This window comes from Rhea pennata, chromosome 20, assembly GCF_028389875.1.
Source record: "Rhea pennata isolate bPtePen1 chromosome 20, bPtePen1.pri, whole genome shotgun sequence".
In the NCBI taxonomy this organism is placed as follows: Eukaryota; Metazoa; Chordata; class Aves; order Rheiformes; family Rheidae; genus Rhea; species Rhea pennata.
Genome location: NC_084682.1, coordinates 11,183,566 through 11,209,927, shown reverse-complemented (window position 1 = coordinate 11,209,927; position 26,362 = coordinate 11,183,566). Strand labels below are relative to the sequence as shown.

General features: G+C 43.6%; 1 protein-coding gene across 1 annotated transcript in view; it reads right to left on the bottom strand.

The window, feature by feature from the left end:
• GALNT17 (polypeptide N-acetylgalactosaminyltransferase 17) overlaps positions 1-26,362 on the bottom strand; it is a 204,875-nt gene that overhangs the window by 135,003 nt on the left and 43,510 nt on the right. Inside the window, exon 2 of the mRNA XM_062592343.1 lies at positions 15,066-15,249. Within this exon, the coding sequence (XP_062448327.1) occupies positions 15,066-15,249 (184 nt within the window). The remainder of the gene's footprint in view (positions 1-15,065; positions 15,250-26,362) is intronic.

Here is a 26,362-nt window from a genome sequence, read left to right as displayed (position 1 = left end):
TACAGGAGGGGCATTTCCTACAGTTACTTTTTTGCAGTTACTGCTTTACATAAGAAATCATTCAGAAACAAATCAAAGATGAGACAAGGAGGTGGGGGAAGGGGAAATATGGGCCGAGTTTATGCTGAACAGCTTGGTATCCATCAAGTCATATTAATCAAGTCAGCAAATTTCAGAACAAAAAAGATCAAATTTTGCTGCTGTACATGTTTGTCTGCTGTAGGAGCCTGCCTTCGAATCCTCCGATCATTTGTTTTATGCTCGCCACACAGCTGTAAATCTAATCTTCCGCGCAGCAGCTGAGATTAGGATGCTTATCGACTGTAGTGGAAAAGGGATATCCTATCATTTACTGCTTCGTGATCCTGTGGCAGAAAAATAACCCAGAATCGCAGCAAGTACTCCTAAAGCATAAAGAGACCACAAAATGTCAAGTAACATTTCTAAAACACTTCTCCTTGCCCACTATTTAACGTGTTCCATTTTAATTCTCAACTAATACATACTAATTGTCTTCTGGGATGGAAAGCCACTTCCATCTTGCAAGAAGCACCTGCAATCACACTGCCTGGTATCAGCCACACAACTGACAACCAAACTCAGATGGTTTCTACTCCCGATACTCTCCACTACTCTTGACACAAACTGTTTATCAGTATTGGGCAGTGAGTGCAACTTGTGAACGATCTGGTACAGGGCTTGCTCCTCAGATCACAAAAACAAAAATGCTGCTAATACCAAGAGAGCCAGTAAACACTAATCCCAATTGATGGTGAATATAGTCTTTGCAGCAATTGTAGAAATTACCTCCCACCTTCTGGGATATGCCTCCCTTGAGCCATCTCCTCTTGACAGCACATGCTTTTATTTCTCACAGAAGCTCAAATCCATGAGACCATCCCCCAAATTCAAGTATAAGTCTTCCTACCAAAATTTTAATTGGAGATTAAAACCCATTAAGCAAAAATTTTCACTTGTACAGCTGCTCTCATCTCTATTGAGAAAGCAGAACTCCACGAACTTGAAAGGTTTTGGTCATATGTGCTCTGGCTATCAAACACATCCAATGTTTAAGGGCATTACTTGAACCTAGATTAAAAAAAAATGAAGACTTCAATAACTGTCTGAAAGTGACCCATCAATAACCTGATTTTCTACTGACACATATCCAATGAACCATCCCCGACAACTATAAAGCATCATAGACTGTCCTGTCTGGAGCCATCTGAAGTCACCTCTCCATCTGAGTGACTGCGGTGAAACAAAATACAGAAGATGTCAACCAAAATATGGAGAAAGATGAACCGGAAGACACATCAGGTGGTAAATATGCATTAGAAAACACCACTGAAGGAAACGTACCTGCTGCAGCAGACTGAGAACCCTGCCGATGTTTTTAAATCATCGTTTTCAGCAAGGCAGAGAAAAAGCTGACCTTACACACACTGTGGCTTAAAGACTAGGGTAAAACCTTCTTGCATTGCCTGAAAACACACAGACACAACTGCTCTGGCATGAGCTTTTTTCCTTCGGGCCAGTGCTACCCCAGCACTTCTGCTCTGATTCGCAGCACACACAGAGGTTCTGCTTGTGGATTCCATCATCTGTCCTTCAGACAGCAACCAACCCAAAGCAGTCTCACTTTCTTCATGAAAATGCTCCGGGACTGATGTCTCTGTTTTCAGGATAGACAAACAGGAGTGTCAAAAGGCAGCAAAGACAAATCAAGCTGACCACGGGTCAGGCTCAGGTACTGCGGCTGCAGGAAGCCACCTTTCGAATTTGTTTTGACTCAGTAGTCCCAAACCAGCCACAACTCCACAGTAAGAGCCGAGCTCATCCTAAATGGGGATAGCAGGCATGCACAGGAAGAGTTAGGAGAGTTATGAGGCAACTGGTTCACCACATGCTGAAATCTGTAAGACCATCTATGCACACTGCCAGGCAAGCACTTACTGCATGAACACAACCTTAGATGTGAGGTGGAGCTCATTTACACACCTTCCTGCCCCACACCACAGCAAGAAGAGCACACAACATACTCATATGTAAAGAAAGCACCTCTGTTTCATCTCTGTTGATGTTGCAAGAAAATTAGCATGCCAAATTTGAAGATTTAAAATATGGTGCAAGCTTAAAGCGTTCTACTTCCACCCCAGCAGGGACTGTCTCTACCTGGCAGACAAAGAAGTGATGCAGAGTAATGCAAAGGGTCAACAGAATAACAGTAGGCTGTTTTTTTGCAGCCACGGGAACAAGTTAATTGGCCTGACTGTAATGACTGGCACAGATATGGATTAAGCAGGATCACGCAAGATGATGCTTGGAAGCACACAGCATTACATTAAATCTGTTAAGTTAGCCCACATACATCAATGGCCACAAGTGGCCATTGAACTGGCTGTTTCTGCTGCCACAAGGCAGAGTCTTGGGAGCAGGATTCAGGTGTCGCAGCCTTGACATGTGGGCTCAGGTTGACTGATGACCAGTGTATCTACCTTACAGCTACATCTTCATTAGCTCTGACACTATGCTATTACTCATCTTTGCAGAAATGCCCTTTCAGCCTGTTCAGCACAACTCTCCTGCACTGCATGAAGGTGACAGAAAGCATATCCCCTCTGCAGATTACCTTTTAGATATCTACAGAAGGAACCGCCATGGAGAAGGGTGAACTTCCAAAGCTTCAGGGCTCTATGCTGCCCCCGTATCCTATAAACTGAACTTTGAGAGTTTGGGTCTTCTATAACTCTACCAATATTTAAACTTCTTGAAGAGTCCAAACTTCTTCATCAAATAAGACCTCAGTGACAGGTTTTGAAAGACTTCCTCCTCGCCTATAAATTAACCAGCAAAAATTTTTTTCTTCTTAATTCTGAGCACCTAATAGTTTCCAAATCTGTCTCTTGAAGTCTAGTTATTAATCATCCCTTTGCTGGTCATCACATAAAACAAATTTTGCTAACGTGCTTATCAGGAGCTTATCCTTTCCTGACATTTTATTCTTGCATAAGGCTTGAAGTTTGGAATATTTAAATAGGCAAATATTCTTTTGATTAGTAGAATAAATGAATCTTGTTACTTACTGTCCTTAAAAACGTTGTTAGCCTAGTGAAAGTGCTTAAACGCTTGGGCACAGCTTTTATAGGACTTTGTAGATTTTCTATAAAATATAGTTCAGCAGCACAGAGTTCAACTTAATAAGCTCATACATTTTTAAATGCCTCTCCTACAATGATATATGGAATTGCAATAGTAAAGTAAAGGGTGCATAAGAGACAATTTGGTGTAGAATTGCTGCACATTAAGTGAAATTCTCTCAGAAAGTATTATCATATGGACTACTGTCTTGCTAAGCTCTTCTACAAAGCCAACCTGGAGCAAACACAATAGCATCTTACAAATGAAAGAGCTATCAGCATCTCTCTCAATGCCTAGGAAGCTCTGTCCCTTTGGTTCCCACGACCATACTTTCACAGCGTCTCCCAGACAGGAGGTACCAAGCATTTTACCCCATTACAGAGGCAGGGCACTCGGACTCTGCTGATGGAGAAGGTGTCAAAGAGCAGGTTAATGCACAGCATAGCCTATAGCCCCCGTCTCATCATACGCACAGCCAGTCTTTGGGTGCCTATCACCAGGCACATGCCTTTGGGTGCCTATCAACAGCTCAAGCAATGACAACCACAGTCTCTGCTTCTAGGAAAGGGTCCCTGCCTGGCTTACTCACTCATCAGCCCCACAATGACAACCTAAGGCATGGCAAGCTCGGTGCAGAGCAGGGCCTTTGCCCGGGATAGCCACACAGCAAGAAAGGCAAGCATGCCTCCCTCGTGGCCAAACCCAAATACAGTCACCCTGGAAGTCTGCAGCAGAGCAGTGGGTTCCCAGTCCAGCAAGAGCCTTGAGGGGAAGGAGGCTGCTCATCTCTTAACCGAAGGCATCAATTATTTAAGTACCACAGGATGTCATTGAAAGTTAAAATCATCATCATCATTCCTCTAGATGACAGAACACAGGAATTAAATGGTAAACCCCAAGGCCACAGGAGATCAGTGGTGGCTCAGGAAAAAAAAAAAACCCATAGGTCCTACTGCAACGGCTCTGTCAGTCTTTTGTCTCACACATAACCCCAGACAGAGGGCATCAGCCGGGGAGGAAATCTAGGAGCTGGTTTTTGTTTGTTTGTTTTTCAACAGTCACCTCAAAACAGAGCCGAATGCTGAATAAAGTTGAAATAGGCAGGAAACAACTAAACAGGCTTTTGAAAACTGCTGTCCACAACATTTTCAAAAAAAAACAAACAAAACAAAAAAAAAACAGATATCATCACATCAAAGCAAGAAGCATGCTAACCTCCAACTGACTTCCGATGCAGTGAGCATCCTGAGCAATCAGGCTGCAATGCAAAATCTGCTCCCGACTTCACCGCCCAACAGCTGAACAGAGCCGGTGCTTCCACGAGGAAGGGCTGGCAGCCCGCCAGGCGACGCCGCCAAAGCAGGAGCAACGCTGACTCTGCTACAAAGAGGCAACCAAGACCTCCGCATTACAAGCGTGTAAGTGCTCAGAGAGCACTGGATGAAAGGCAGCAATGTAAAATTGTAAATTAACAATGTATGTTATGACATCCTCTATTAGAGGCAACAGCTACTCATTAGATCTTGTAGAAGCAAGGAAGGACTGGCCTAATGAACTGACATCTAGTCTAAAGTAGATGTCAACACTCCCTTCGAGGTCAGTGAAGAGACCCTGGCACTGCCAAAGAACAATTTATTCCATCCCTCTTATCCAAAGTATAAGAAAGCTGCTGCCTGGTATAATGGACCGATACAGCTATTTTGGGGTAGGTAGAATTGTCTTTTCTCTCTCTCGATCGCAGAGAGACCTAGACTAAACTTATAAATGGGCACTTCCGATTAAGGGAACCCATACCCCTCATGTCAGAGGGCCTCCAGTCACCAGCTTCAGGGTGGCAGTTCCACTGGAGACCTTTATCAACCAGAAGCTGGCAATCCTTACCTGCCAAATTTGGAATGAAGCCCTTAGTCTGTAACATTACCTAAGGAGTTTCTTATTAAAACAAATCTAATGGGAATTCAAGATTTTGACATACTCTGTATATACACTTGGGGAAGTGAATAAGAAAAGTGGCTAACACTGTGCACCCTGGAGCACCAGGTGGAACAACACCATTGCTGTGATAGGCAGTATAAAAATGATAAATGTAAAGAATTCTCTCTAAAATCAGTTATTTCTTTTCTTTTCCCCCCCTTACTTCTTCTAATAAGAGATCCACTCTACTGACCGGCAAGACTAAGATTTTTTTTAAGCCTTTTCTGCTATCTACAGCAATCACAGTACACATTTACACAAGTTCTGCCCAAATTAGATCACCTGCAGCAGAGGGCTGTTGCGCAGCCCTGTCTGGCAAGCTTTCCTTTTTTGCATGGGGACAAGCAACCCGGGAGAACTCCACAACCCCAGCTCGCTGGAGCCCACCTCACCGCAACCCACCCACGCGACCTCACAGCACGGGCAAATCACTAAGAACATGATAACATACCATTTGATATGACATACATGCTGCTTAGAGAAGAGAGGGAAAAAAAAAGCAAGTCAGATACAATATCAAAGTGATCAAAAATAAAGAATGGAGTTGATTTTGATTTGCATTTCTGGTATTTTGATTTCAGGTACCAGGTAGCTGAATGCAGTTAACAGTGTAAGAAATACTTCCATTTTCTTAACAGTGGGGAACATTGGGCATGGAGAGGTTAAGTACTTCCTGAAGACCACACAGCTACTTAGTGAGAGTCCAACTTGCCCCATTGGTTTTACCCAGTGCAATAAATACAACAGATCAGCATACTGCCATAAAAAAGAAAAGAAAAAAAAATGAAAGAAAAGAAAACTTCACTAGGTCAAGATCTTCCCGTATTTTACGGATGAAGACTCACAGCACCACTGCTGTTCTGTGGCTAAATTCACCCCTCCAACAGCGTTACACTGTCACGAGTTGTTCTCTCCTCCTCTGCCAAAGCAGGGGAGGATACAGAAGAGAAGCTGGGAGAAAAACCAGTCTGAGCATGGAAGAGACTGTTCATCCCGTTTCACCCAAGCGCAAAACAGTAACAGCACCTACCTCCGTAAAAGGCAGGTTAGAGAGGAGTTCAGCCCAACGCAGTCGAGCAAGAGCTGAATCACCACGGGGTGAAGCAAAGAAAAGTTCTGTAAGTTCTGCTGAAGAGCTGGTGCTGGCACGGTGGGCAATTCCCAACGTGCCCCAGGAGCCGGGCTACCCAGACCCTTCTTGCTCAGCCTATTCAACGCCTCTAGACATCCAAATGACAGAGGCAGGGCTACGTAGCATAGGCACTTCGGAAAGGACTTTTACTATCACTTAAACCCAGAGAACATGATTTAAGGCTATAGATTTGCTGCTCCGACAGCTGAGACACTACCAGGAGCACCCAAAGCCTGACATACTTGGAGGCAGTCCCTTGCTCACACTGCCACCTACGACAACCCTCAACAGAGATTAATATATACCACAACTTCAGATCGTAAATACAGAACAGCTTGCTGTGGATTTATTTTTACGAGGCAATGGTTATAACGTACTTGATATGAGTAGACCCAAAACAAAAGTATAAGCAAAAACCTGAAGAACAAACCATGGGGAAAAAAGAGAAAAAAAAAAAAAATCAGGAGACTTCTTCCCCCTCCCCTCGCCATCAATACTGTTTGACTTTTACCCACTTCCCACGTGAGCTAACAAGTAAAATCTTCTCTCATTTACACAAACACATTAATACACATCCAAGGTTTGGATGTTTTTGTCTGCATGCAGCCATTAGTTATTTGCTGATCCTTTTCTGGCCCAACAGATACTCTATTTCCCCACAGGTAACCTGTACGTACTTCGTATTGATGCAGAAGAGAACCTGGGGGGTAAATTTGTATACACCAGCGGTGCCCTGATTGGACTGAATGATTTACTCGCGCCCGAGCTGCCGAGTGTCTGAAGCACAATACGTTACAAATCACGTTATGGTCTTACGGTCCCCGGCTGTCTGCCTACACACAGTGCGCACACGCAGGCAGGCTCAAGCTTGCTCGAGGTACCCTAATCCTGTCACATATATTACCTCTCAGCTATTACTTACATATGTATTGCAATACCTGTACTGCTCCCTGCCTTTAAATCTCAGCAGAAAAGCCAAAACCTTCCGAGTCACAAGCAATGCCACAAACTAAAAGCTATTGATTTCAAACAAGCTTCACTCATTTCTCCCCTCACAAAAATAAAGCCTCACCAGGAAATGAATTGATCTTCATTTGGCTTTTGTAAAGATTATGAACGGGCTTAAAAGGAAGCAAATGCTCCAGACTGCTATTCATAATGCTACTTCCTAATCATGCTGCATTCATTGATTGCTTATTTTAGCTTGTATTTTGCTGATTCAGTTGCACGTGTCTTCTTGCAAAGGGGGTTATCAATATTAAATCAATTATGGCTCCTCTGTGAAGTACACGGAAAAGCAAACCATCTTCTTTCCTGCAAGCATCCCTAAAGGGCCTCACACAGTCTAGTACAGACTAGGATTCACATAAATTGTATTTCTGATCATTAATACGTGTTATGAAAAGATGCATTAAAGCTCTAAAACTTCAAAAAACAATTTCATGAAGAAACCTTTCATAGCACCTAACTTAATTCCAGTAACTATTTTTCAGAAATATTATGGTCCACATTTCACAATTAAAGTATTTAAAGTATGCATTAGAATTTAAATATACTTATGTATATATGAAGGTATTTCTAAATGCACATTATTTACTCAGCAAGTTCTGACAAGAAATAACCTACAGCATGGCAAAAGCACGCTGTGTGCAGACCAGGATTTACTTGTTCTTGCAATAAAGTTACTGGATTCGGCCAGGTATAAGGGACATAAATGCCACAGCCACTGTGGGCGTCTCCTCCACGGACCCACTTCTCCCCAGGCACACAAGCCGTTTCACACGTACGAAGAGAAATAGTCCCCGGGGGAAGGCAGTCTAGGATTTACTGGATTGCCACAGTTTGGGGCCAGACGGGGAAAACGGACAGAGAAATTGCGTAACGAACTCTAGAATTAATTCAATGGATGAGTATTTCCCCGGTATCCCCCCTGCATACACAAACACGTACGCTTTCTTTCCTTTGGAAGCCAAATTAAAAGAAATCTATCCAAGGCTTAATTTGCTTCATTTATTTTCATAAATGTAGCTTGGTCAGAAGTATTTATGGTAATACAGGTATTTCTTTCACAGCCGGAGTTCAGACAAACACACAAAGCAAGTTGTTAAATTATACTAATCCTCTGCCAAAGCGTGCATTTAATGCTAATGTTCACATTAGTAAATGTTTTATAGTACACTTTATAGATAGAAGTCTTTCCTAAAGCAACATGTTCCCAACTTGTAAAAATAGGGACTAACTTTGTAGTCAGCAACTACTTGGGGAAAACTGACAATAAGTGGTATCTGTTGCATTAAAATATATATATATATATGTATATATACACACACACACGCATTGCACACATAAATTTATGGCCACAGAGCTTTCCAAGCACCAGGCACAGCTGGCGCACAAGCACGACAGCGTCACCTCTTCAGATCTCAACTACCTTGCTGGTGTAGGAGAGGCCAAGCTGAGTTTCAGCTCTGCAGCAGGGTTTGCAGGACTAACGTCTGGAAAAGTAGCTTCCTCCTCTGCGAATTTCGGACCGGACAGGGGACAGATTTGGCAAAACCTCGCGCATTACTTTGGAGAGCTTAAGAAACATTTGCAGCCTGGCAAAACAAAAAGACCCAAAATGGGTCTCCTCCCCCTCTCCAAAGCAGGGACAGAAGAAGATACCCAGCAACCTGTCTCAAAATAATAAAACTAGTTAGTTTTGGCGAGATCTGTTCTGAGGCATTTCTCCCCTATGCCAGAACTTTGCATTCGATACCTTCTGCCTGGTTTTGTCATTTGTTTTCCCAGAAAATCTTCCAAATATTGGAAAAATATTGTTTTTCCATGATAAAGCCATAAAAAAGCACGGCCAGGGATTTTTCAAGCCATGCTAGATCAGATCACAGATACCTAGCAGGAGAGAAGATGCACAGCGCGCTCCGACTGTTGTTAGAGATGAAAGTGTCTTTTACACTATCCCACGCTACTCAAACGGGATTTTGCATCTCAAACACCGCCTTGGTTTTTCTCCTTCGTACACTGCCGTTTCCTTGCTAGTTTTTCTCATCGTTTTTTTAAGGAGAATTACTATGTCCTGCCTCTCTTTTCCTTGCTATTGTTTGTAGGCAGCATTAAAAAAAAAAAAAAGAAGTCAGAAAAGGTAAAATGATGTATTGCGCTTGGAACTCTTTTGACCTCTTTTGTCTGCAATAAACAGCAAAGTCTGCAAAGAAACAGTCATGAGACTCTATTTCCCAGAAAATATCACCACTGCAATTCAAAGAGAGTTCATTTTTTTGTCTTTTAAGCACTGTCCTTCTCCTCAGACTCATTTCATCATGCCTGGCTAAGCACCCTAGGGCAGGACATGACCGAGTAACTGGCATAATGTCACGGATGTGCAACACTGGAAATGTTCCAGCTACTAAAAGATTGGAGGAAGTCACCAATAAAGAGCTCCCTCACTTGCCACAACAACATTTGTGGAGCTCAGTCACGTTAACCGAAAAGAACGCGTCCACCGGGGGAAATGAAGGCAAAAGGCACTTTGCCTCAAGCAAAGCTTGAAGGAGCTTGTACCCCTTCTATCTTGCTAGAGGGAAAAAGGCTGCATGAAGTAGCCCACAGGGCAGTCTCCTGCCCAAATCATGAGACTAGCCAAGACTACATCTCATTTTAATATCTTTGTGCAAGAGACAAAACTGAGACCAAGACACGTGGAAAACTAAGAAGTCTCAGGCAAGAGACTGCCTTAAAAGTCTTCAAGACCTATGCTCTTGGACAGCCCTGATGCACCCAAGACACACCCACCTCCACAGTCTTCCAAATACGTATTTAGTTTTGATTATAAAAACAAGATACAATTCAGTGGTTCTGCAACACCCCAGGAACCAGAGTGGATGCTTAGACCCAAAGGTGAGGTCTAAGACCCCCCCACACACACACAGTGACAGACAAGTGGCTCTCCTGGAGGTGGGGCAAGAGCCCCAGAGAAGAAACCTCTCTTGCTGTAGCACGCTCCTCAGCTCCAGCAACACATTCTTGCACTCACTATGTTCATGCTGAGAACTCCCAGAACTATATAGAGGTTACTACAGAGAAAAAGAAAATCAAAAATGGATTTAGTTCCTTTTAAGCAAGTTGTCAAGGAACAACCCTAACCAAAGTCTTCCTGTACCTCTAAAACTCTTTCCTTTCCATGATATCTCAGTCAAAGAAAGAATTTCAACGAAGAGCTATGCAAAAGTCTGGTAACAAAACCAGTCAAGGCCAGATGATGCTAAGATGCCCAATTACTCTCAGGCTCCCAAGGAAGGCAGCTATAGAAAATTAATGGGTGATTCAGTTAGGGAGACACTTGAGTGTAACGACTGACTTAACCCCCAAACCCACCACTGGGAAAAACTGAAACCAAGTCAGTGACAGGCCACTCGTTAATCTTCAGCAATCGCTTGCAGGGGATAACGTAGCTCTGCTTAGGATGTTGCTCAAAGGCCAACTGGACCCAGCTAGTAAATACAAACTTTCTACCACTCCCACACAATGGAAAAAACAAAAGCAGAACAATCACGCCCAATCTCTCCCCATTCCCAACATTTTTCCATGCTTTACCTGATTCATATACTTGAACCACAGGAAAAGCAGTGGGAGTAGATAGGGTTTCCTAGAATAGGAAGCCCTCAAAACCTCTGAGGAGCAAGTTGTGGAAGTTGCCTATTGCTAACATTTTCTCCTCCTCACTTCAGTATCTTCTGTTGACTTGCAGTTTGCCTTCACAGGAGCAGCTGATCAGAGCCTCTCAGCAGCAGGAATACATCATCTTCACCTGGTGAGTTTATAGTCCTGACAATTGCAAGTATTATTTTTCTTAAATCTATTCCTTAATCCCATAATGCCATAAAACACTACTGAATCAGAGCTCAGTAGGATTCCAGAAAGGAATAGACCTTTAAAGAGATAATGAGAACTCCACATTTATAGTAGCTAAGGTAGAAGAGCAAGAAGAGGGAAGAGAAAAATATACCAAATGGGCAGATTATTTCATAGCTTTCTTTAATATGATTTATTCAACCTTCCCCTGAAGCATCTGGGGATCATCTCCATCGACTGTCAAATATGAGGTACTAGACGAGATGGACAGCCAGGCTCACCCAACACAGAGATCTTTCATTTTCCTGCTAAATGTAGAAGGCGGTCCCCAATAAATCATACAACACAAAATAAGAATAGAGGTGAATAAAATCGACTGTCAAAGTGGAAAATGTTACCAGTTCCCTAGGATCCATTTAATCTGCATATAAGCATCTTCCAAATTCAATAAAAGGAATAACGAGCCTTCTTTTTCCCTTCCCTTGATACTGTCATCTTCCTTCACAGGCAAGCAGAAGATGCTCTGTGAGCTGACTAGCAATAAAACTAACAGCTGACCAGCCTTATCCACCATCTTCAGTTTTTGCAGTAAAGCATATAAGAAGAGAGTATCTCCAGCCTGTTCTTCAGGGATGTGTGTAGAAGTTCTGCAGTCCACAGGCAGCACTTTGGGTACTTCTAGTCCAAAAGCATTAATTATTTTCTCCTCTCAGAAGTCATAAACCTAAGGATCAGCATCACTAAGCTTAAAATTAAGGTCTTACAGGCACAGCTACATAGAACAAGCCTTATGGTGTCAGTACTGCACAGGTATTTCACACACCCATAGCATCAGCAGGTCTCCTTCAGGACTCTCTATCTAGTGTAAAGCCCCATATTGCTCAAGCACAGACATGAGGGTAGGATCTCTGCCTCCCAGCCCAGACAAACCACCCTAGATTTTAGGAGGAGGAATAAAAACAGTCTCTCAAATAAACTGCATTTTATAACCAAAATGAAGATGACAACTCAAAGCACCAAAGAGACATAGCACAAACGTGCCCCAGATCAAGACAAGCAAGGCATTCTACCCGCAGGAAAGACCTTACGTTCTCTTAAGAGCCTCCCTGGGTCCAATACCTCTTGAAAGGTTTCCTTCAGAGAAAACTGCCTCTACCCTTTCTGTCCCCTCTGGGCCGGGGGGGGGGGGGGGGGGGTGTCTCAGAAACCCACCAGCTGGGACTCATGATGCCTTCTCATTGACAACATCTGCCTGCAACATCATTCTGAGCAGAGACATCTGCTTCTCTGAATCCTTACAGATGTCAACTACAAGGAGCAGAAAGTCCAAACACAGAAGAATTACAAGACGTGCCAAACTCATCCTAAATTTTTCCCTAAGCTTCTGTTGCTCTCCTTCACTTTGGCTACTTCACAAAGAGGAGACAGGACCTGGACTAACAGGTTCAACCCAGAATAGATCAGCATTTAGTGGAGTGACATACATTCACGTTCTTCTTCGTCTTTTTTCTTTTTTTTAAATGAAGCTAAAAGGAAAGCAAAGGGAAGTAGTACCTCAAAAGCAACCAAGCAGCAGGGGCAGTACCTGCCTAAGAACAGTCTGAGGCCACTGGCAGTCCAGAGGTTGAACAGCCTTTCCTTGAACCAAGTAGGCTTCGCTGCTATATTTAAAATTAATATGTGCTTTGTAATGCTTATTAACTAGAGGGTTTTCAACAGTTTTTCCCCCACAAATGCTGCAATTTCAAAACCATTTAGGCTAATTTCCTTTGACTTGAATCTATTTTAATCAGAGACCAGGATACTTGACGTAAATGGTTTGTATTAAACCCTTCATAAAATCAGCCATAAAATTGCATGCACAAAATAGAGAATGAATCTTGAAGTCAGGCGTAGAAAAAGCTGAAACTTTTCAAATTCTCCAGCAAAATCCAGCCTATATCATAACCATACAAACTGCCTTCTTACAATATGAAGGCAACTGATCCCTAAAAGAAGCAATAGTCAAAACACGCTACTGAATTTCTTATGCAGATAAAAAATGCTAAGTTACGCAACTGCAGTACTCCAAACTCTCTCCTCCAAAGTATTAGCCAACCTCCAACATTAGCTATATTTAATAAATTGCTATCTTCTCTGTCCTCTCCTCCATCCTCCCATGAAATGACTGATATTTGCTCTACAGCATAATATAATGCAACACTAAAAATACCAGAACTAATTCTTAGCACACCCCTAAGATCTGGGGGAAAAAAAAAGCTTAATTCTCAAATTAATTGTCACCAAGTAATGCTGGCTCTGCTAGAAGTGAAGAGTTCTGGATAAAAATTGAAAGTAAGAAGCTCAGATTCAGGTAACTGTTAGAGACGGTCTCACTTCAAGGATTTTTCATTCTAGGGGGATTTGCATATCATACAGCCAAAGGCACAATTGTACCTGCAATTCAGTTTGTCCAAACAAACCATACCAGCAGGATTGGAGGCTGGGCCTCCAGTTCCTTTGAAAACTCATCCAAATATTTTTGTTGTTAGTGGTTGGCAGACTTGGAAACTATGAGTGGTTGCTTGAAATTCAGGTACCTTGCAGATAAGGGAAGGAAAAAAAGCTCTCCGTGCTCTCACTTCCGTAACGATTCGCCAGTATGCTAAAGCCACATAGCTGCATTCCCTTGCTGCCTGATTTTCAATGGTCTGCAGACTCCAAGCAACAGCTTTGTCACTGGCCTAATGACACAGGCATTGGACATGCATCTTTCAGAATCTAAATCTTTCTCAGCTCACTTTTTTTAATCACAGCTTTCACTCCAGTACTGGACAAATTAACACTTTCCTATTTCAAGGAACACTCTGCTAGCCATATCTAAAATTAAGTTTCATAAAGATAAACTTACAGTACATCATTTCCCACACCCTTAGCAAAATGATTTGGCATCTCAACTGTCTATTCTTCTCCAGTTCTTAGCTGGTAAATATAATCATCATCACAATCTTAAAAAGTCAGCCTGGAAAAGTAGGAGAGAGTATTGCCATCAGATCCACCAGGATCCCTTCAAAGGCTTCCGCACTGAGGTGTCACTCCCCAGGAGCAAACACACACACTAATGGCACAGCCAGGGCACTCCAGTGTGGACTAGTATCGCTTGATCACCCAGACCACAAGAGATGCTCTTTTTGATGGATATTTTAAGCCTTTTCCACGCCTTCTCCTGTCACTGACATGAAGACTTCTCAGGAGTGGGACTACAGAGGAGGCTGGACTCAACCAATGCTAGGGCAGAAGGCATCATACCTACTGGGAACACAGCTCTTGGGCACCCCAGACCTAATGCTCATTTGCACAGCAAGGTCATGAATCCAACTTACAACACAGGCATGTGTTAACCTAGCCTCAGTTTTCTCTCTCATCTTTAGCGGAATAGTTAAAATGGTCCTGCTCCCTTCCAGGTACCAACCTCTCTGCGCTGGTTAAAGACCGAGAGGAGATCGCAAAACAGAGTCCTACAAGAGGGACTCTGCTAAGAGGAGTGTGGGGGCAGCAGGAGAGACTGGAGATCCCTGGAAATCTTGCAGGGACACAAAGGAACTGACAAGAACAGAGAGAGACTCTTATTACAGAGTAGCAAACTTCAAAGCCAATAGTTCAACGAACACCACCTTGCTGACTAGAGCAGATGTGAGCTTCTGATCACATTACCACCACCAAAAATAATACATTGCCTTAGAAGGAAAAAAAATAGATAGAGGAGTGGAAAGAAACTATTTTTTTCCCCAACAAATTGTCTTTTTGAATCTCAGTCTCAGTTGAACTACATCGGCTGCTCATTACTGAACACTGCCCTGCAGATGACAATCAGGGAAGAGCAAACAGTATCAAACAAGAATAAAAAAGCAATCATTGCTTCTGGCTCTCGGATGATAGCCGAGGCGCTAAAACATGTGCACTTCTTCATGGAGCAAGTGGTACTTACTTGGTTGGACGATAATCTGGGATGGATCGATCCAGTGAAATTTTCTCACTGAGGTAGGAGTTGTAGCCATATTTCTCATGTGGTCCCTTAGCTCTTTCTTCCTCCTCAGGGGACAGGGTGGCTGGAAGCCCACCTTTGCCACGTCCACCGTAGCCTTCAATGAGACCAAGTGACTTAGACAAACCTTGAGAGAAAGAAAGCCACCATCACTGTTAAGTTTACCACCTTTATTTCAGAGCTATCAAAGAAACAAAGCTCATCTCACAAGCCAGTATGTTTCTGAAAAAGTTTCAAAATCTAGTTCTTTGGCCCAATGTAGGAAAGCAAACATTTCAAATTTTGAAATTCTTCATGGTCCAGGCATTATATCCCCAGTGAGCTCTGCCACCAGCATCCAACTGCTAACCTGTCCCTGGGGTCTGTGCATTTATTTAGCTGTTAGGAAGGTTATTTAGACCTTCTTCCCATTTTCAGAGAGGTAATTACATGTAAGTTAGATGTCCCCAGGAGAAGGATAGGCTGAACACAGAGTAAGAATAAAATAGGGTTACTTAACTGCCAAGTGAATGAATTTTTGCTCAGTATAAACAGTGAACAGCATACAAATGTTATGGATTTAAAAACAATTTCCCCTCAAAGCTTTCTTATCTTTTAAAGTATACCATTCCTAGACCTTTATCAAATGGCATTATTTATTTATATCTGCATAGCAAAAGGAAATAAGTTCAAAATGAGCTGCACAAAAGGAGCTATGTTTATTATTTGGTGGTGACTGTGGGAAACCAAGTTCATGCTCATGTTATTATTTACTACATAGAACACCTGTAATTTTAATATTTTTCATTAGCAGAGACTCAGACCCGCTTTTTCTTTGTCAGAAAACAGGAAATGTGTTTTTGTTCATGTTTTTTAAAAATCAAGACACCAGAATATAGTCCTCTTCGTTTTAATGGCAGATAGTCCTCATTCTGAGCACAGAATTGACTCTTGCCAGCATTAATGAAGGGACAGCAACCTTCAGGCACATGGCTTAACGATCCAAAAGTCCTGCTCCCAAATTTGCCTTGGATTTCTGTTGCCCTGGATAAAACACTCAGTCTTTCCACCTCCAAGACTTAGATTTTAATACTTTTTTTCCTCTAGAAATAGTATTATGAGGCAGTAAGAAAACAATCTATGAATGCAAATCACTTTGAAGCACTTGAATAGAAATTACTATTATCATTCCTTCTAACAAGGAATCCCGAAACTGTTAGAGAGCTGCTGAGAGTTGATGGGATCGATTAGATTTAATCTGAGGACAATAATAACAAATAGACTGTAAAATGACACGGGGATGGATCAGACATCCAGGCTACCTTCTTCCACCTCTAGATTCAGCAGTGGCTACAGGAGGACATCAAGAAAGCTGTGAAAGGTGAAACTTTCTGACCTGGAAATGGCCACTGGATCGCTCTGCTAACTTTCTAATCCCAAATGGCTGAGAAGACAAGGTTCAACTTGCTTACGAAGAGAAGAGATACTAATTTCACTCTGTGGCAGTTTTCAGGGTTTCAGATACAGCTTCCAACAGAACTAAAGCACTATTTTTTTAAAATACACTTGCAAAAACACCACTCCTTAGTGGCTTTTTCTGGACCAAAACCACATCTTTTCTATTTGGGTACAGTGCACCTCCAGGATGCACTAAATTCCTCAGGGTACCCCTAGATCATGTCCTGGTTCTTGCTATACCAAAATGACAATAACACTTCCTCAGTTGATCTGATTTTTACCATTATAATGAATAAGTCGCAAGAGAAACTCAGTTTATGATTTTAATTCATTCTTCTTCACCCTCCCCATGAAATGGCAGTGAAATTGTCTTGTTACCTACCAGAACTATTTCTTGGCCAGAAAGATTGCAACAAAGTTATGAAATATTCCCAGGACATCTCATACGCAAGTACTCCTGTTACAGGTGTCTTCAGAATCTACCACTAGCTTTTAAAGCTTGATTTTGCTAGTTTTCATTCATTCCTCTTGCAAATTTCTCACTCCCTGAAAACTTTTACTATTGGTGCTGTGAAGCTATGCAGCTATAAGAAGGGCTGAGTTGCAGGAGCATCCAAAGCTGGGTTAGCACTAGCAGAGCCTCCATGGATGATCTTAGAGTTCCCCGGCTCCCGGTGCTCCAGTACCTACACAGTGGGATGTCCAAACTGTTAATATCACAGTTTCTCTCTCTCTGCTTAAAATGGGTCTACCAAGCGCAGATGAGGTTGTTATCAACTGATTTCAAGTGTTTAACTGAGACACTCAAGTTAGTATTTCACCCAGAGCTTCTCACTTGAAATCAATAGGGAAAAACTCATCCCTCCAAGGCTAATTCATCCACCACGAGACCTGATTCAATCTTCAGAGGTGCTTATCTCTGTCTTGACTAAGGTAATTGGGCTCCCAGCTACAGAATTACAGTACAGTATTTCAGGAAGTATCTGCAATTAGATGGGATTAATCTGGCGCACAGCATTCAAAACACCTACACGAGCACTTCCAGCATTGCTAACTCTGGTGGGTCGGAACTGGTGTTAGCATTGGGGTAGGACACCCGGAGCAGGAACACCCTTGCTAGGGAATCCAGCTGGTTGTGTGTGAGGTGTAGGGCAGGTGTGCTCTATAGCAAAACCTTCAGTCCTCCTCCACCACTGCGCCAGACTGGGGAGGTCTCCACCACAGAGTGCAACAACATCCTCCTTCCTTGCCCACTTGGGTTTTCTTCCAGAGAAATGGGGTACATGGGGAATGGCACATGCTCAGTCTCTTCCTCCATGTTGCTGAGATACCACCAGAGCAAATGCACAGACCCACCTTAGAGGAAATGCCCCAGCTAGTCCTGTGGAGAAGGCTCTGCTGTAACTTCTAGGTCCCGCAAAATGAAGCTTTGCTGCCAACTGCAGAGGCACTAGTGAAATGCTAAGACATCATTTTATATTCAGCAGCTTTGACAAGCTTATGATGCCATAAACTGCTTTATTTCAACGACCATACACACACCAACATCCATTTATCTCTACTCACTAAATATATTTGCTGAAGTTTATCTCTGTGTATGAACTTCTCACTTGTTACGTTCTCCTGTGTTAGTCCTCCTCCCCTATAAACCCTGCCTCAGTAAGTACAAATAAATCCATGTCAACTCATTTAATCAAAGGAATCAATAAGGAAAGGTGACAGATTCATACACATTGGGCAGAGTGTCACCACCGTCTCTTGCAACGTCACCCTACTCACAAAGGCAAAAACAGGCACAGGGGTGAAAACTCCCAGGTGGGATGTGACAAGGAGGATCTCTGTAGTTATCTCCATGCTGGTTAAACATTTCATCCTTCTCTTTAGCCTGTCAGAGAGGTTCATCAGTGCAGCTGGAGTGTCACTTTGGTTTACAGTAGTGGGAAGCAAGAATCAGTAATGTTTGGCTAGAAAGATAATTCATGTCCAAACAGAGAAGGAGAGAGTTTGCTTCCAACCGGTGAAAGGAAGCCTCAGGGGACAGAGGACTGAAAAGAAACAGTTCCATGTAGACCCTCATCCCATCAAACTATTAATTCATTGGGCTTTACTGTTCAATTTTACAGCTACATAAAGGAGGACACCTTTCAGCAGGCTAGAAAGGCCTCTGGCATAACTTCCAAAATGAGCCTCGTCCCTGCTCATGCGGTTACTTGGCACCCGGCAGCGGCAGCAGCAGCCTAGGGAAGGCTCCTTCTCCTCGTGCGGCTCGCCAGACTTTGCATTAACTCACCCCCGCGCGCACGGGAACGCACATACGATTTCCAAAGCCTATAAAGAGCAAGGCTGGATGACAATCTGCGATGGAGAGATCCAGTGAAATGTATACTAATTTCTAACACTCGCAGGGTCGTCGCTCTATTCCCTCCTTCAACACCAGCACAGCTGCTACAGCTACACTGGTCCCAGCTGCAATGGCACAGGCCACCATGCTGATGACTTTAAGGACATGGGCAAGTAGGATTGAACAAACTGTTCGGACACTTAAAGCAATACATTTTAGGTTTCGATTGGTATTACCCTCATCTTTCTTTATTTTCTGCTTGTCCTTCACAGCCTACAGAGAAACTCCACGTGGGTCTCAAAGGCTAAGAGCCTCTGGTGACGCAGAAGCTGGAAGGGAAAATCGCTTCTGACGCAAGTCGCTCCCCGGGTGCAGTCACTGAGGGCTGGTTTCCAACGCGGCTTTTCGGCTTTGATTCTCCGGCCTCTCATTAAGCATGAGGTTTTTCTTGCATTGCCTTGCTGCTGTACTCCATGCTGTACCCGCTCCTCTACTCGGTGCCTTCTTAGCACGCACTTGTAGGATCTCCACAGTTTTAAAACCTCCAGCCCGTTGTCATATCTGCTTGAAATAGGCCTGGATGGCCAGAAATTACACACGCAATGAGCATGACTGCGTTTGCGTCCGCTTATTTCCTTAAAGGATCGGAATAGGAAGCAAAACCAGCCTGAACTATTCCCAAATTACAGACCAAATCTGTTATCATTCTGGGCAGGCACCAAAGCAGAAGTACTGAATCGCTGCCAAAACGTCTCTCCTTATGCTGGTTCCAGCCTATCTATAGTGATAAATAGCACTAATCTCACACACACACACACACAAAAAAAAAAAAAAAAAAAAAAGAGTCTGATCTTTGGAGACTCCCTAGTGAATTATGCAAAGTCGGGAGATGGTAACAGGCTGCATCAAGATTAGATGTCCAGTGCAGTTCAGAGCTCTGAATGGGTTTGAGCTTCACTCATCTTCAAAAACTCACATTCACCCAACCAGCAAAGTACCTTAGGAATGAAAACAAGATTTTTCTCAAAATCTCCTCAAAAATCCAAATTTTGGGACAAAAGGAGCAGACTGCTCTCATATCGCAGGAATAAAAAGAAAAAAGACATCACTTAGAGCTGCTAATATCCAAACCGCTCCTGCCGAAAAAGCCAGGCATCAGATTCTTGCAGGACTGACAAAGTGTTGATTTTCTTCAAGAGGATATAAAAATTTAATCTCTACGGCAAAATTATTCCCACACTGTGTGTAGTTATAGTAAATATATTATTCTCCCTTTAAACTGGCAGCATATTTCATAAGGAGACAGGAGCTTTCTGGGACAGAGAAAAAAAAAAAAAACCTTTGCTAAAATACAATATAATGTGACACACCGCCTTCATTTATAAACCACCCAGCCAGACAGACTCCCCAGGCAGCTGGCATGCTGGAAAAGCATTTTGCTACATGTCAGCCCAGATGAAAGAAAATGTTAACCCTACCTATATAAACTTTAACGGAGGAAATTTCTTTTGCTAGGGAGGAGAGGGAACAGGGCGGCGTATCCGGAATAGCAAGGCATTTCTGGGAAACAGAGGTCCCCAGCCTTCGTGATGGAGGTGGAAGGGGAAAGAAAGGGAGGCAACAGCACGCGGAAAGATTTCTGGAACGGCTGATTTTACGGTTGCAGCCGTTAACCATTGGTTATGCCATTCTGCTAGGTGATGTATAGAGCGCACACAAAGTGGATTTAAAGGCCCATTCCCATACCCTCATAAAGGAGAGAGAAGGACAAAAATAAATAACGAGAAAAGAGGCAACCCCGTGAAATCGAAAATAAAAGAAGTGTAAGGAGAAAAACTAAAAGAGGTTATTTTTGGAAAAGTACAGCTCTTACTAAGTGCCACAAACCATGCAGCCCGAACGGCTCTCCCAGGAAGGAAACAGCAGATAGACTTTCCAGAGTATTTTATGAGACACTAGAAGGGCCAAATGTAGGAATTATGGAGAACCGCTCAAGTTCTTAGCGTCCTGCTAAACACCGCAAACACAGCCTATTAAAAGGAGAGCTCATTAACGACAGGGTAATTGTCAGACTAACAGACACCAGTTTTCCTTTGCAGCTTTGCTTAGACCCGGATTTCAGAAAGAAATCTCCAGGAAAGCAAACGGCAGCTCATGTTAGCAGTACAGGTGAGACCGCAGCAGCCGCTTCCGACGTCGCGGACCTGCGTAAGGGGTAAGGAATTAGATCAGGAAAACCACACGTCTGATGGAAACCTCGGGACGTTGTCTCACCCCACCCTTACCCAAAGCCTGGTTCAACGATACCTAGACCAGCCCTGACTGATGTTTCTTCAATTCCCTCTTAAAATACGTCCCCCCAAATCCATCTCCCTCGACAATTTTTCCCTGTGTTTGGGGTGCCGCCATCTCCCCTCAAACATTTTCTTCATTAGCCTAAATAGCGCTAGTTCCCCTGCCCATGGATCCCGCTGGCGCAGCGTGCGCCCGGGCATTGCTCAGAGCTAACAGCAGTTGTCCAGGGAACACAAAATAAAACCGCTCCCACCAGCTTCTCTCTGCTCCCGCTGCCTCCCCGTAGCCTCAGCACAGTCTTGCAGGGGAAACCAAAAGCTGCAGCAAAGGGATCAGAAGATAAGAGATCACCTTCCAGGGCAAAAACGCAACAATCCAAATTCGGGGGCAGAATGGGAGCTAAAAACAGTATTTACTAGAGTCTAGTGAAAAAAAATCAGTGGTCACCTGAACCCTACACAACTTCATGCAGTATCCAGGCAGACACGTGTTTCCCAGGGCTGACCACTCGCCAAAAGCCAGCATATCCTCCGAATCAGACGCTGCAGCAGGCTTCTGACAAATCCCTCTTGCTGAAGGATCAACACTAGCAGCTCCCTTTCAGGCAGTACTTTTCCAGTCGTCTGTCTTTCAACACATCCAAACATTTCCTCCGGAGCAGCTGCAAGGATCTGACAGAGCTGCTTGCTGTCCTTTGCCATGCAAATCATTTGTTCATTCTTTGCAGAGATAAGCAGAACATGATGAGCGGCAAGAAGTGGTTTCAAGAAAGTTTCAAGCTCCTGGCTTCACGCTGAATGACAAATGCAAACGCCAAAAAGCCGCAGAAAAATTCTGTTGGAGGCGTGCTTGGCAAGCAGGGATTTTAGCCAGACACAAGCAAACACACATCATGCTTCACCTGTAATCCAACATATTCCAGCTCTAAGAAACCTCATGCATATGCAAAATTATTTGGATAATTCTTTGAAAATTAACTTGTCGAACTGATTCTTAAGAGTTCACTTAAATAATCGTTAACAAGTAGGTGTGCAAGAATCTTGCAAATCTTCCAAAATTTTCACTTACAAGAACTGCCCAGAATGTGCCACTGCACAGAAAGGTATTTAGGAACAGGCTGGATGGACACCTATCAAGAAAGCTTTAAGAAGAGTTAAGCCTACATCAGGAGGGAAGTGATGAGATGACCTCTCAAGGTTTCTTCCTACCTTGTGGTCTACAAAAAGGGAGTATTGAACTGAGTGGTGTTCGAAGCATGGTTTGAAAAATTTTATGTAAATCTACATTTTTACATATGTATTTGCATATTTTTACATGTGCATACATACACACATTTATAATTGAGGTTTTCTTAGCTGTATGGAAACGGAAACAGGGAGCAGTCGCAATGTTTCTGGTCCTTCGCAACCAGAGGGAGAACCAGCACATGTTGCAATCAGGAGAATTTCAAAGCCGTCTCTCTTGGTTTACACCGTGACACTACCACATTCTGGTTGCAAATGATAATTTCCTGATCGAGATTCGCCTCAGGCACAAAAGAACAGAAATCCTTCAAACGGCTGAGGCGGTTTCATGCAGAGGAGTGATTTAGGCGATCTGGAAACTTGGGACTAGCAGAGGAGTTTGGACACAGCTCTACGCCTCCTCAAAGTTTGAAGATTTTAGTGTCTAGGATTCTGCTTCACACTTTTTAAGTTACTCGCTGCAAAAAGGCAAGATTTAGCAATGGATTCAGTTCAGGGTTGGAAGACCCCATGCCTTGCTAAGAGGCCGGGTCCTCGCACCCCAAAGCCCCTCTGTACTCACTGTAGGAAAGGGGGCTCCCACGACCGGTGCACGCTTTGCAGTGCTCTTGGCGATGAAATATGCTGTAATAACGCACATTGGTACACCAGAAGAGATACACATTTTGCATGAAAGGATATGCATTTTTGCAGCCAACGCATTGATATATTTGAGGTAGTTGCCAAGTAATGGAGCGACCTGCACGGTGCTATCAGACAACTGTCAATGCCAGGTAACGCACTGGGATCTTCTAAAGGGGACGAGTGAGGTGTATTTGCAGAAAGGCAAAGACAAGAATATATTGTAGCAACCTCACTGGCACATTACCACACAAATACAAAACTGTAGCACCGTCCAAGACATGGGGCCATCACATCCTGGAAATATCTGCGTTACATACTTCAGAGAGCGGGGGGGGGGGGGGGGAAGAGCAAGAAGTAGTAGCTCACAATGTAGAACAAAAAGGAAAACTCAGGGTCAGCAGCATCACTAAGATCATTCAGAGAGACGGCTGACTCCAGGCCAGCTGCATCTGCGCTCAAGATGTTCGAGAGCTCCAGAGAGCTCACTTTATTAAACCCTGCCTAAGGCCGGCTTTCAAGGAGCTGGTCTTAGTGGGACGCAGACACAAGCATTTCCCCAACACACAGCAGTGAGTTTCCATCCGCTGCTTAAAACCTCTAAGGCAATCTTTTCAGGGTTATTTTAAGTTGGCGTAAACTGTTAGGAAGCAAAGAAGCATCATGCCCAGACACCAATAAGAAATCAAAAGATACAGTTAGACAGACAAGGGAAAATCCATAGGAGAGGCACCCAGCGCGGCCAGACGCAAGTAGTGAGATGAGACCAAATTAAAGCGGGTAGGTGCTACAGAATAGGTGCATTTGTATGGCTCCGAAACACCTTCGCAGTAAGACATTCCAGCGCTAGTACCAAAAATACCGTGACAGCCCCCAGCTACACCTCCCACATCAACTATCTGGAAAAGGCTAGAAGGTTTTCTCATGACTTCTTAGGCTATTCATACCCAAGTGCTGGAAAACAAATTCGTGACTCCTGACCCATCATATTAACTTGTTTTCTTGAGTATTTGTCCCCTGGTTGCATTCCTGAATGCTGCCAGTTCAGGGCAGGGACTCTGTCTAGAGAGCACCGACCACTCCTGCCTTGCGTGTTCTTTGCATTGGAAAATACCAATTTGTCAAAGCCTTTCAAAGAAATATGTTGATTTTAATGACTTTTAAAAAAAAAAAAAAAAAAAAAAAAAAAAAAAAAGAATGAAGTATTTTGATTAGGTTGCAGATTTCCACTTACTGGCTTCGATCAGATCAGTATGGAAAGTTTCAGTTTTGCAGCTTGTTTGAATCTTTTTTCTTTTTCCATTTCAAAACTTCTGCAATTTACAGCATAACACTTAATTTTCAAATGGAAGTAATAAAAGAAGTTCTGACCTAGGGAAGCATTCCCAAAGTGCTGCAATACAATGAAGGAAATACTTGTTTTAAACAGCGAGGCTGCTGAGAGGTGTGTTATTCACCGTCCCCCTGCACGCAGACCCTCTTTTCCCTTATCCCAAAAGGTAGCAGATCGGTGCCGCCAGCACTGCTAGCGCACGCTGCCCCTAAGCGCACTGGGGCAGCACAGAGGCCTGCAAATCTTGGACCCGACAGACTAGACCCAAACCCAACAGTCCAAGGCAGCCAAGGTAAAATACAGAGAATAATATGAAAGCTGAAGGCAGTTGCTGCTGTGAGTTTTCACGGATGGAAACCTGCAATGTCGGAGGGCAGGATGCAATTCCTACAGTGCTGGTGATGGAAGAGCAACGGCGAAGCCTCTCTGACAGCATGCACAGAAGGATAACGTCAGGAGAAAGAGCTGGTGGAAGGAAGAACAAGGACGGGGATGACATTAAGAGCGTCAGCGGTCGGGGCTCAGTTTATTCTGAGGACGCTTTCTCCACTGTGGGCAAATTCTCTGCCTTTTCCACCACTTCTGGGGCTGCACAGACAATGCTCCACAGACTTCTCCTTGCTTTTACCTGCAGTTTGATTTGCCTGATTTCCAAAGCACTGTCATTTATTTCTGCGCGAGAGCCTGCAAGAAATCGGCCGTATCAGGCCAGACCCGTAACAGCGCGTGAGCACGGCTGGCTGTTGCACGGCTAGCCACGCCAACTAACGGCTACCTGCCAAGGCCCCCGGACGGACGGGGGACTCGAGGCACGCGACTGCTGCTACAGGTGCTCTGCGAGAGGCAAATGCTCTCTGCCGAGAGTGAGACAGCACAGCTGCTTTTCACCCTCGTGGCAGCAGCGGAGTAAAGGTGCAACACGAGAAGCTTTGTCCAGCAAAACATCTGCAATGAGTTAACACACCGCATGACGGAATAGCATAAGAGGATTGCATATTAGTGGCCTACCAATGTAATATAACATAAACCATGATCAGACTTTACATTAGAAGTCTGATCCTGTTCCAACAACTTCAAAAATCGATTTAGGATGTGTTACTGTGCAAAAGAAAAACTAGGTCCCTGGCCCATACACCTAATGGTCTATTGATTTAGCAAACCCCTAAGTACTAGTTCTGCACTTGATGGAGTTTGCTGAAGCACCCGAGCAAGTCACGTACATGCTGGCTGAAACAGTGCCTAACGGGTAACCAGTGCCACCGGTCAGCCACATGCCCACCTGGGTGACGAATTAAGCAATTCTCTGCAACTTTATTCTAATAAATTAGAATGCAGTTCAAGTGAGCACAAACCACCTTGCTTTTCCACTTGAGCTGCCTGGAAATCAGTCTGGCAGTATGTGTGCATACTGGCTAACTTAAGTCCTCCGCACTAAAAATGGCTGGAGCAATGCATTGAGCTCTCCTCATTTTTGAAACTCATTCCAAGCATCAGAAAGTACGAAGGAAAATCATGGAGCATTGCACTTTAAAATGCCTTTTATGGCACACTCACCGCTGCAAATGGTGTGAGCTCAATGCACAGCAACCCGAGACCAGCACCTCACTGGCAGAGCCCTGGATGCTGAAGAAAGGGAAAAATGCAGAAAACTAGCAATGCTCAGCATCGTTCACCCAAGCAGAGTACCCATACCACTGCCATGATGCACCAAATCTGTGGGAGCTAGGGAGAAAAAAGCGTGTGGGACCATACCTGGAACAGTGCTGTTTTTCAGGAGCCTGCTACAAATCTGTCCAAGCTTCTCTAAGGGCCCTGGGCTCCATATCATCCCTCTCAGGGCTATGCTAAACCTGTTCATTAAATTATTCTCTAAAGACCAAGGTATTACCAAAGACGTGATATTCTACACAGGCTTTTCCAAAAGAAATAAGAACATCTTGAAGCCAGCACACAATTATTATGCAAATGT